We start from the raw sequence: 13,013 nt of genomic DNA, 5'->3' as shown, positions 1-13,013 counted from the left end.
GAGAGAGGAAATCTTTCAACCTAAAGATGCAGCTCTTTTTCTATATCTTTGTGGTGTTTGAGATAAGCTGAAGTACAGCTGTGTTCATCCCAGTTTTGGATCACCTGATCAGAGCAGGCCTTTTTCCTGGAAAAAGTTGTTTGTAATTCTTTCAGTTGCTAAAAGTACAAGGTTCACATGGCATGCTATCTTTTTAGACTGAGATACCTAAAAGAATCACATTAATAGATTGTGTTGCTATGGGGACTTGGGGGTAGAGATTTTAAAGTATATAACATCTTCAGATTGGGGCATTTCTATTTACAAATAATAAGTCCTAATGTTTAGCAGAGTAGTATATTAAAATGTTGACTACTTTGTTCTGTTCTGGTTTGTGATTTTTTTTTTTAGTCAGGGTGACTTTCCAGTGAAAGAATGTTTCTTAAAATTATATATGGGTTAGATTAATTTTCTTATAATCTCATGTACATTTTGTATATTTTCTTTTTTCCTAGGGAAATGAATCGTATCAAACATAGCAAACCTGGATCTATACCATTTGTGCCTGAGAAAAAGAAGCACATAGTGGCTGTTGTGAAATAACATTTGAGAGGTCTGCTGATTTTTGGTATGTAATTATTTGTTATGTGTAGTGTGATAGGTTCTAAAAATAATGTTACAGGCTCTGCTTAAAAGCAGAAAAACCTTAATTACATGTAAGAGGGCTTCCCTTAGAAATGGTTTTTTAATCGCCTTAATTTGGTGTATGTTTTTTTTTGAGTAGCCCTAAAAGTTCCTCTAAAAACAGCTTGCTGTGTAACCAGTATTTCATCCCAGTCTTTGTCTTTGAATAACTAAAGGAGTACAGTGTTTGCAAGGGAACTTTGTTCTCAGAGATAGAAAATATGAAAAATTGTTACTTTTCTCCTAGTCTTGTATTAATCTATATATTTTACATAGTGTATATGTCTTCTTTTGAGTGTGGTTTAAACCAAACTTATGCTATTTTTTCATTTTGGTTTGATAATTAATGATGATTCTTTTCATGAGACTAGTGCTTATAACACTAGTTTGTAAGTTTTAGAATGTTTTTAAATACTCGTTTATAACACTTGATATAGGCATTTGCCTTTTTGCAGTCTTCAATATTATTAACCTAATAGTATTTTTAATTGATACGTCAAAGTTAGCATTTAAATGCTTGATCAGTTTCGGTTAACTTATACTCATTGATGTCGTTAAGTCCTTTTTTTTCCATCAGTTCCATTGAAATTTTTTATAATTTTAAGTTCCATATTTTAGGACCTTGGACAATGGGGAACATTTTAGACAGGTGGAAAGGAAAAGAGAGTATTCAAGAAGAGAGCCATAGCATATTAAGAAGCACTGAGGAAGAAATGAACGTAGGATGTGAGGGGGACCTGAATTCAGCAAGGCCTGAGTTCAGATCCAGCCTCAGACACTATGTGACCCTGGGCAAGTCACTTAACCTCTATCTGCCTCAGTTGTAGGAGTAATAGTGACATCTGCCTCCCAGGTTTGTGAGTATAAAATGAGATATTTTAAAGTGCTATATGATTGCTCTTGTTGTTGCTATCACTACTACTTATTATTGGCCAGACTAGAACTGAAGGCCAACATTGAGTAATGCTTAAATATTTTAGCGAATATGTGCTCTCAGTGATAGGAGTACTCTCTTCCACGTTGTGGACTACAACTTACCTGCTCCTCATCCTGTTGAATTCTTTTCCATTCCTTTTCATTTGTCCTCCGTAGGAAGTCTACCCAATATGCTGGAGACCTTTTGCTAGATCTTAGATCTCTTAGCTGTTAACTTGAAATCTATTTAATGTGTAGACTGGCTGTCTGTTACACCTCATTTTTGCTGTATGACAGGTGTCCCCTTTGCTAGTTACCTCTTTTTTTTTTTAAGATTTTACACTACTGTCTTACATGTTGTTTGCCATTGGTAATATGTTTCAGCCTGCAGTTTTTTGCAGCCATAGTATCAACAGAAGAGTATTGGTGTTAAGAAAAGGGGGTTTTGTTTCAACAACCCAGGGCTTCTTCCTGAAAATACTAGGCATATTTCCCAAAGCATTTCAGTCCTTCCTCTTTTTCCTCCTCAAATCTGAACACTCTTTGAATCCTTTTGAGGCAAACAGGTGGCACAGTGGATAAAGCACTGAAGTTATTAAGACCTGAAATCAAATTTAGTCTCAGTACATACTGGCTTGGTAACCCTGAGCAAGTTAATTAACTGCTTTTTGCCTCAGTTTCCTCAGTTGTACAGTGGGGATAATAACAGCACTTACCTCATTGAGTTTTTGTGTGAGGATCAGATAATATTTGTAAAACACTTAGCACAGTGCCTGGCATATAGTAGGCATTCTGTAAATGCTTATTCCCTTACCCCTCCTTTCCTACACTGTCTCTCCAGAAATATAATGGAGCAGTTCAGTAGACTGTCCATCCTATTGTACAAGTTTGGAAAATAGGTATTCTTCATATACTTGATTCTTCTGTGTTAGGCCAAACTCTTTTGAGCAATAAGCAGTCTCATTTAGTGAGCTGAGAAATGTTCCAGAGCTTGACATATTCAGCATAATGTCTGCAAACTGGAGTGTCTGGAGAGCCTCACCTGACATAGGTCTCCACCCCCTGGGGTGGGCTGGAACAATCCAGTGAGGTGGTATTTTTTTTAATGATGCAAATTTTAAAAAACAACAAAAAAAGAGTTAAAGAAAGTAGATTTCCAGGGGAGCACTGAGTAAATTTTTTTTTTTTTTTTGAAAAGTGAGCGGTAGGCCAAATAAGTTTAGGAACCTCTTCCATTTGTAGTGCTCTGAACATCCTCTGTTTCAATGTCCAGGACAGCATAGTCTCTTTTTCTTATGCCTTACATGATACTAATGATCAGAGGATTGTAGAACAAAGGTATTTCTGATGTCACATCTGTCACTGAATTTTTTTTTAGGACCTTAACAGTTGCATGTGAGATACCTTGTTGGAGCAGAGCCTTTGAAATGACATTTTATTATACTCACATTCTTTAGTTTTATACCTAACCAGTAAGCCCAGTGGCATATTTTTTTTCTCTGAACCTTGCTTTCAAGTTGTATCAGTAAGGCAGTAATAACAATATAGATGATAATTGTCAAAATGCCCATGTGGTTCTGTATCGCAGAGTATATGAGATTCTCCATATAGAAAGTAGGAGAGGTAAACCATTTATTCAGACGCCAGAGAACCAGATCCCACAAGCCATCTACCCAATCTATCAGAGCAGCAAAGCATTCGATACATAATATCACAACATGGAGCCTTGCCATCCCATAACCTCTCTGACCCCCTGCTGCTGGGGTCTTCCCAAAAAACTCACAGTACAGCTAAGTCAGTCTCCAGCTCTAACAATCGTGATGGCCATTAGCAGCCATTACCATCCCCCACCCTCCCTCCCTTTCCCTCTCTCTCTCTCTCTCTCTCTCTCTCTCTCTCTCTCCCTCTCCCTCCCTCCCTCCTTCCCTCCCTCTCCCTCTCTCCCCCTTTCTCTCTCTCTCTCACTCTGTCAGGAAGCTCCTCCCACCGCTTCCTGTGATGTAAGCAGGTCACATGGCCCTTTAATGGGTGGGAAAGATATTCAAATCTAAATTGCTATTACAGAGTTTTATGGCCATGAAAATATCTATTGGAGAACATTGAAGACCCTGAAAGCCAGGATTCTAAGTTTAATAATAGTAGGAAATGGAAGACCACTGGTCAGATTTGAACAATGGAATACCAGATGAAAGCTGTGTTTGGCAACAGAAGGATAAGAAGGAGGGAATGAGCTGGGCAGGTCAGTAAGATGGGCTTTTAGAGTAAGCTAAGTGTGAATCCATGAAGGCCTGAATTAGTTGGGTACAATAGGAATGGAGAAGAATTAATAAAACTTGTGTCTATAAAAATTGACTCAAAGATTTACATCTTGGTTTATTGGGCACATAGGTAGTGCCACTGAGAAGAGGAACTAGCTATGGTGGGAGAATGATGGATACTATTCTAAAGATTTTGAGCCAGAGATTGAAAGATAATTCCACTATCATTTTTTAATAGGTATCTGGAGATATGGGAATGGAATTGGCAAGGATAGGACTAGCAAGATAGATTTCAGGACATAACCAGTTTTGCTGAAATGGTTGAAATAATCGAAATCCTTCTATCCTATGCTACTTGTCCATTTGTGACTAATTCAAAGAAGTTTTATAAAATTAGCATTGACATTGGGTTTTTTTCTCCTTTATTTTAGAGAATCGCATAATCTTGGAGCTGAAAGAGACTTTTTAACAATCATCGCCCTCAGTGTCCTCATATTATACATGGGGATGTTGAGAGGTGTGAAGTGACCTGCCCGGGTCATAAAGTAACAGAACCAAGACCAGAACCCAGTTCTTCAGAATCCCAGTCTACTGCCTTTCCTATTATATCAAGCCATCTCATTCTTAGATTTGGAAAAGCACCTCTGTAAACTTCTTTTACATATATATATATATATATTTTATATATATATATATATATATATATATATATATATTTTTTTTTTGGTATGTGTTCCCAGAGTCATCTTAACTTAAAAGTTATTTGAAGACAGAACATGTCTTTTTGATAAAACTTTGTACATTCTTTCATAAGTCCATAGATAGTACATACAATCCTGCAAAACTCAATAAATATTAATACTGAAAAATGGCTAGCTAATATTCGTTTTATGTACTACCTAAAAGATAAAACAATCATTAGCATAGTTCTTGACCAGCATCATGTTAAGGCACTGGTTTATTATTGATTTGCAAGAAAATGTCACCTACTGAGTCATTGGCATCACCACTTGCAACAACCTGTGGTTTCCATAGTGATGTCTCACAGTGCATTGTGCACAACAGAACCTGACTCATTAATTAAGGACATGAGCAATTTCCTAATTTAGAATTGAGAGCACCACTTTACATGTTAAAATAAAAACTTCACTGAGCACAACCTGTTGAAATTCAGTGCAGAAAAAACACCTAACAAGCCAAGTTGTCAGGACAAAACTGGGACTATGATGATGTAAACCAGATGTTTAAGTGAATGGAATATTGTTTAGAGGCTTCTAGTATTCCTGAGAGGGAAGAAGAATCCAGGATGCTGTTCAGAACAGCATTCTGTTAAATAATGAAACCGTGAAGTGTAACGCCATCCAACCTCTGGTCTGTTTTGATCCTTATTCACTTTTATTTTTTGAACAGGATAAATGACACCTTGTATTTTCCCTTATGTAATGCCATCTTTGGGGTGTCCCTGCTACATTTTTTGAGGTTGAGGTACGTGTGTTAGTGATAGGAATTAGACAATTTTTGTTATAATGAAATTTAACCATTTAAGGAGACAGTTAAAGGAGAAAATGGATAGCCAAGATCATCAGAAATCTTCATAAGGCTATTAATAGTCTGTTTTGTCTTGAGCACTAATTGAAAATTACATTTCAGTTCATGAGACATAAGCACTTAGTACTGTCAAATGTTTTACATAGAAGTGGTATTTTATAAACATGATTGATAAGGTTTTTATCTGTTCTTTTAGAAGACATCAATCAGAGATTATTTTGATGCCTCCAAGTCACCCCCCAAGGACTAAGCCTGTGGTTTTTGTCAGTTTGAGAATTCTCCCTGACACATCACAACTGGTCTGTAATGTAATAGAATAGTGAGTACTAATCTTTCAGAGTTTAGGCACCTTATCATTTGTGCAATTTTTAGGAAGCCATTGCTCCTGAAGATGCTGAACGTCATTCATTTTTAAAAACTAATTTAAAATTTTTTTGAGAATTTCCCAATATCACTTGAGATAATTGAGGTCCCTTGATGTCAAAATCAAGTCTAGAGATCATTCAAATAAATGGAAGCTGAAGATAAGGAAACATAAAATGATCTCAGATTATTCCTTATGTGTTGTGTGGATTAATATGAATCTGTAGCCATACAACATAACATCTTTAATAAAGAAAATATGACATGGACTCATTTTGTTCAAAACTGTTAGCAGAGCTAGAAATAATACAAGAAGTAATCTCTTCATGTTCGCATTCTGTGTGTGGTAGAATGTGAATAAAGGGATTTATTATTTAAAATAAAGTCAGATGTTCTAGAAAATGTAAAATATGACACCTGTCTTTAGACAGAGAAGGACGAGGCTTATTTACTGGGCCCACCTCTATTCAGGGAAGTAAGCAAGAGTATGATGTCAACATTTGGTGTGGGTTAGAGGGTTCCAAAACCTAGAGGAAACCCATAACATGGGACAAGAGACCCCTCTCCCCAGAAGTGATCTGGAATAAACTTAGGTTAGCCGAAACCTGACTTTTCTAATCCTTCTCCTGGGAACAAGATCCTTTCTGGGGATGGAGAGATTATTTTGATGCCTCCAAGTCATCCCTAAAGTACTAAATAAGGCTCACCTGGGTTACCTTAGAATCGGTCTGGAATAGTGTAATTTCAGTGTCCTTTCCCCCACCCTCAATTTACATGCTTACTGATTTCTGAAATTTTCTAATTGGATAAACTCATTTGTACAATTAGAGATAAAAAGGCTTAAAATGCAGATTCTGGTTGAGGCCACAAACCAACTAAAACTTCGCACATTACAGTAAAATAAATTCATCGCTCAACGTACAAATGAAGGTAGACAGATTCATCCTTGTTTTGATGGGTAGAATAATGACAACAGGAAGGTAGTGGATGCCAGAAATAGCTGGATATGTCTCTTCTGGGGGTAAAAGGGCTGAGGATGAAGACAAACTCTAGATTTCACCTGTTTTACCATTAACTGAACAGGGATAATTTTGTCATGTTTACAGGTATAGGAAATTCTGTGCCTGAGATTTTTCTTTAAGCACCTATGACATCATTGATGAATCAATTCCCCAAAAGACTTGTTAACCAAAACGCTGCTTTGTAACAGTTTACTCTTTCAGGCTGATCCAACAAGCATTTATTTAATGTCCCCTAAATGTGAGGAATTGTACTAGACACTAAGTTCCCTTGAATCGAGATTATGAAGGAATGTAGGAACAAACTTTAATTGTTACATCAACACATTTTTAAGCTTTTAGGGTTTATTTAAAAAAAAATCTTTTTGCTTTAATTGCATATAAAAATCATGGTACATAAAAAATAAATGTAAGGTTTTTTAGCCTCAAATACTCGAAGTGAACGACGAAAATGTACTTAAATCTTCCTTCAGTTCTGAAAGGAAATAAATGAGGAAGTTCCTTTGCAAAATATATTGTTAATTTAGATTCATTCCATGTAGAATGTAAAACTATAGCGCCTTTTCATTCTGAATAAAATAATACTTAGCCTTCAGATTGAGACTCATTGTTCCTGTTTTTGAAAAGAAAATATTTCTGTACTGGAGAGGACAATATGCTGGAGTGACTCACTTTAAAATTCTCTCCTTGCCACCTCAAATCAGCTGAAAATAAACTAACCTAACAAAGATGGCAACCACAAGAAGAGAAAAAGCAGAGCAGTCCCTTCGTGGTAATTGTTTACTACAGAAAAAAAGTAATTAGGATGAGACGGAAACTTGTCTATTAGCCCCAGCTCCTTAGCTTCAATGTAGGGCAAAGCTTTCCCTGAATGTTTCCTGATCCGAGACTGGCCCAGAGCATAGAGTTTGGGATTTGAGAACCATCCCTGCATTAACTTGTCCCTAGGCTCAGCCTAAGCCCTATTCTATGAACTCCACCCAACTTCTTCAAAATGATGGGCCATCCTCGTGCACCTATTAAGACCCAAGCGTGCTCCAAGATCTGTGAGAAAGACAGCTTTATACGCCATAAGGTTTTGGCTCTGCCCGGAAATACAGTGTATCACATCTAGCACAAAAGTTAAGGAAGCAGGAGAACAAAAGAACTAACAACGGCAGGCCTGATTTGATCCTGTCAACATAATCAGCCTTAGAATGTGAAGGCTAGTTGCAGAAAAGGCATCACAGAAAAGCCAATAGACTATTAGTTGTGGAAAAAAAAAACCACAAAATTAGTATTGTTGCAAACGGCTATGAAGGAAGAAAATGATCCTGAAGGCCCCCAGAAAAGAGGAAATCTTTACAATAATTTTAGAAGCCCCCGGAAATTACAAGGAGACAGCTGTAAGCAGTGCTAGATTAGCTCAATTGGTGGAGATGAGGAGGGGGGAATTCAAGCATGGGAGACAGCTGGTGAAAATGCCTAGAGTTGGGAGCTGGAGCGCAACAAAACCAATGAAGAGTATTTGGAAAGCAAAAGGTAAAAAAAAGGACTCGCAAATTTGGAGGAGGCCATGTCATGAAGGGCTTTCAAAGCCAGGCAGAGGATTTTGTATTTGATTCTGGAGAAGAAGCCCCTGGATTTTATTGAGTGTGAGGGGAGGGATGTATTATGGTCAGACCTGTACATTTAGGAAGATCACTTTGAAAGCTGAGGGAGAGAGTTGAGGCAGGTAGGCCAACCAGCATACTACTGCAATAATTGAGGTGTTAGGTGACGATGTAAGGTCAGAGGAGAGAAGGTGGCATATACAGGAGAGGTCTTAAAAGTAGGATTGATAGGACTTGGCAATAGATTTGCTGCTACTGTGGCTATGGAAGGCCAGTAATGCCAGCACACAGAAGGGCTGCTAGCACAGGTCTTTGATCTGCTTTTCTAAGGAAAGTAACTTAAAGGGGTTTACAACTTCACTTTAATCAAACATACATATATCATTCACTTAGTTGAGGGGAAGTTCAGCACCCTGAACTTCAGAGCAAATACAAACAGAAATTACAGAGAAAATGTAAACAGAGCAAATAACACAAATCAACAGACAGGCTTCTAGCTGTCTGACCAAAGCTATGCATACATAGTTACCAGAGAGAAGCACCAACATCTGGGTTTTCAAAGCTGGGGGGAGGGGAGGTTCCCTTACTGGCTACCCAGAGTCTCCACACCAACACTTTCAAGAGAAGAGGGTAATCATCAATGTCAAGGTTATAGATAGGTATAGAAGAATAAGTATTTAAAAAAAAAGATTATTAGAATTAACAATTAAGATATCATTGGTAACTTAGGAGAGAGCAGTTTCTTTAATAGTATTTTTTTTTCCAATTACAGGTAAAGAAAATTTTTAACATTTGCTTTTATAAGATTTTGAGTTCCAAACTTTTTCTCTCTCCCTCCCTCCCCAAGATAGCAAGCAATCTGATATAGGTTATACATGTACAATCATATTAAGCATATTTCCACATTAGTCATGTTGTAAAAGAAGAATCAGAACAAAAGAGAACAACAACAAAATGGGAGAAATAGTATGCTTCAATCTGCATTCAAAGGCCATTGTTCTTTCTCTGGATCTGGGTAGTATTTTCCATCATGAGTATTTTTGGAATTGTCTTAGCATTGTATTGCTGAGAAGAGCCAAGTGTATCAAAGTTGATCATTGCACAATGTTGCCATTACTGTTGTCCACTGTTGTCCTGGTTCTGCTCACTTCACTCAGCATCAGTTCATGTAAACCTTTCCAGGTCTTTCTGAAATCTGTCTGCTCATCATTTCTTACAACACAGTGGTATTCCATTACATTCATATACCACAACTTGTTCAGCCATTCCCCAATTGATGGGCATCTCCTCAATTTCCAATTTTTTGCCAACACAAAAAAAAGAGTTGCTATAAATATTTTTGTACATGTGGGTCCTTTTCCCTTTTCAATGATCTCTTTGGGATGCAGACCTAGTAGTGTATGGGTATGCACGATTTTATAGCCCTGTGACCACAGCTCCAAATTGCTCTCCAGAATGTTTGGATCAGTTCACAACTCCAACAATGCATTAATGTTCCAATTTTCCCACATTCAAAGAAAGCAGTTTCAGTTGAATGATGAGGTCAGAAGCCAGATTACAGAGTGTTAAGAAGAGAAAGGAAATAGAGTTATTGATTGTAGATGACTTTCTCAAGGAGCTTAGGCACAAAGGAGAGGTGAGATGTAGGATGACAGCTAGTGGGAATGAATGGATCAAGTGAGGATTTTTTAAGGATGGAAAGACATGAACAAGTTTGTACACAGTAAGGACATAACTAGTAGATATGGAAACACAGAAGATCAGATAGTAGAAATGATAGAGGGAGAACAGGAGAGAATGACCTAACATGCATGTAGAAGTGTTTACCTTAGCAAGAGGGCCACGTCTTCATGTGAGACAGGAGGCATGAAGGAGGAGGTAGTAGGGGACGTATCTGAGTGATATAAGATAAAGAGGATGGGAGGAGAGACTTTAGTGAAGAAGTTCACTTTTTTCAGTGAAATTTAAATCAAGATTCTCATTTGAGAGGATGTGGGGAGAGGGAGACAGAAGAGGTTTGAGGAAGGAAGTGGAGATTTGGAAAAGTCACCATGATGAATGTGACTCTATTAAGGAAATATAAAAGGATTTTTTTTTTCCATAGTGAAGGGCCCAGTTGAGATTATGTAAAATAATTTGTTTGTGGACCCAGTCAACACCATTTTATGATTTTCTCATGCTTCTTTCATCAACATGCCAATAGGAACAAAGGCAGTGGATGGTGGGAGTACTCCAAGGCTTAAGTTTGACCAGACAAGGTCAAAGATAGACTAAGAGTTCAAGGAAATTGAGAGTAGAGGATAGTGTAGAGTTGAATTGGTTCACCCTGGGGCTCAAGATGAGTAAAGGGGAACAATTGTAGTCAGTGTTGGAGTGATGGCCCAGAAATGAACTGAAGGGCAGATGGATTGGAGGTCATTGTGAAGACAATAGGATTAGGGAAGGCTGAGGGAAATGTAGAATGCTAAAAGATTATGATCAATAAAGTAATTTCAAAGTCTTTGAAAATGGAAGTGAAACACTTGTGGGTGAAGCAAGATGAAGGATATCACCTGTGTGTAGCTTAAGCAGGGTGGAAGAGTAGGTCATGGGAAATGAATAAGGTGAGGGACTGGGAAGTGTTCTAAATATGCAAAGGAGATTAATAATATACTGCAAAGCCAAGCTTATCAATGGAAAAAAAAAAGTGGACTCTGGTCAAAAGGAATTCAAATCATTCCTTTGAAAGAAACCATAGGTGAATTGGTCTTTTTGACATACAAACTCAATAATCAAAAGAAATAGGTAATAGATAAATAAAGTTAGAAATTTTGAAACAATCTCTTGTGTAATGAAATAAGGGCTTTCATCTGGCAATAAGGCAATAAACGCAACATCAATGATAATTGTGAATATGCCAAAGTAGTTCTGTATCGCAAAGTACGAGAGACTCTCCATAAAGGTAAAAGAAGTATAACATTTACTCAGACACCAGAAAATCACATCCCATAACCAAATGTTCAGCTCCTACAGCCAGTCAGCCCACTTTATCATAACAGCAAGGAACTTAAAACACCATATCACAGCCTGGAGCCTGGCCATCCCAAAACCTCTCCAACCCCCTGCTGGGGTCTTCCCAAACACAAACTCACAGTACAGCTAAGTCAGCCTGTTCAGTTCTAACAATCATGAAGGTGGCCATTAGCAGCTATTACATCTCTCTCTCTCTCTCTCTCAGCGTTTTCTGAGACATAACTTCCTTTTCCTGTCAGGAAGCTCCTCCCACCACATGTGTCCTAGGCTTCCTGTGATGTAAGCAGATCACATGGCCTATCAACTGGTGGGAAAGATCTTCAAATCCAAATTGTTACTACACCAAGGCAAGGCTAAGTGTTTTAAAAAAAATGTCTTCACATGGTTTGAGTATCAAGTGAACTAAGTAAGAATAGTTGTGAGCAAAAGAATGAGAAGTAAAAAGGATCTAAAGTGGGCAAAAAAGTACAAGAAAGAATAATTGAGTGAATAGTTTTTGAACTGAGTAAAAATACATTTCTTTGTTAGTAAATCAATATTGGGAAGTGGGTAAGGGAGATATAGCATAGATTGCATCTTAGGTGAGGAGAGGGAAGAGAAAATCAGGGAATATACTACTGCTTTTCTGGGGCTAATGACAGGAGAAAGAGAAGAAAAAGGAGGAAGAGGGGTGATGTGTGTGTATGTATTTTCATTATAGCACCCTGTTCTATAAGCTTTGAAAGAGAAGGGAATAGTCATGGGGACATAAGACACAGAGGTGGAAGCAGGAGTTTGATCTCAATGGTGGAGAGGAAACTAGAAGCATAGCATACTCTACTTACAGGTAAACGAGGAAGAGGGGCATGGGATTTGAAGGCAAATAAGAGTTGGACCAACTAGGCAAAGGAGCAAAGTTTGAGTGCCAGAAGCCACATTTTGTATGAATGTCATAGAACAAAGAAGAAATGCATGAGAACCAAATCCATAAATAATTTACTAGATCTTAGGATATCATAGAAGATCAGCAAGTGAAATTAATATTTCTTGAAAACAGGAACTAGGAATGACATTCCATTTAAGAAGAGATAAAAGTTGGGAAAGAGGGATGACTTTATCATGATTATCTATTCTAGACTAGCAAAGAAAAGAAGAAACAAAATACAAAACCAAAAATAATAAATGGAGATCACTAATAAAAGTAGACACACATAAAACCAACCACAGGGGACTGTGTGCTAAATTAAAAGAAATTGAGGAGGGGTGGCTAGGTGGCAGAGTGAGTAGAGCACCAACCCTGGAGTCAGGAGGACCTGAATTCAAATCGGATCTCAGACACTTGACACACTTACTAGCTGTGTGACCTTGGGCAAGTCACTTAAGCCCAATTGCCCTGACGTCCCCCCTCCAAAAAAAAAAAGAAATTTGAGGGATTAAAAATAGAATTTAATGAAAGAAAAAAACAAATACAAGAAATATCTCTAAATGTAGATGAATGAACATCCTAAAAACAACACTGTAAGAGTGGACAACAAAACAAAATCCAACAACTTACTATCCATGTGGATAGATAAAACATTTATTAAGTACAATATGAACTGGACACTATGCTAAGCATGACAGTCCCTGTCCTCAAAGAGTTTATGTTCTGAACAAGAAGACAA

The 13,013-nt window shown here is 37.6% G+C and overlaps 1 protein-coding gene across 1 annotated transcript in view; it reads left to right on the top strand.

The window, feature by feature from the left end:
- DCAF13 (DDB1 and CUL4 associated factor 13) overlaps positions 1 to 4,512 on the top strand; it is a 35,042-nt gene extending 30,530 nt beyond the window's left edge. Inside the window, 2 exon segments of the mRNA XM_036741429.1 lie at positions 495 to 607; positions 4,268 to 4,512. Coding sequence (XP_036597324.1) covers positions 495 to 582 — 88 coding nt within the window. The 3' untranslated portion in view covers positions 583 to 607; positions 4,268 to 4,512.
- The last annotated feature ends 8,501 nt before the right edge of the window (positions 4,513 to 13,013 follow it).

This window comes from Trichosurus vulpecula, chromosome 1 (genome assembly GCF_011100635.1).
Source record: "Trichosurus vulpecula isolate mTriVul1 chromosome 1, mTriVul1.pri, whole genome shotgun sequence".
Lineage (NCBI taxonomy): Eukaryota > Metazoa > Chordata > Mammalia > Diprotodontia > Phalangeridae > Trichosurus > Trichosurus vulpecula.
This window is presented reverse-complemented; position numbering and strand designations above follow the sequence as displayed.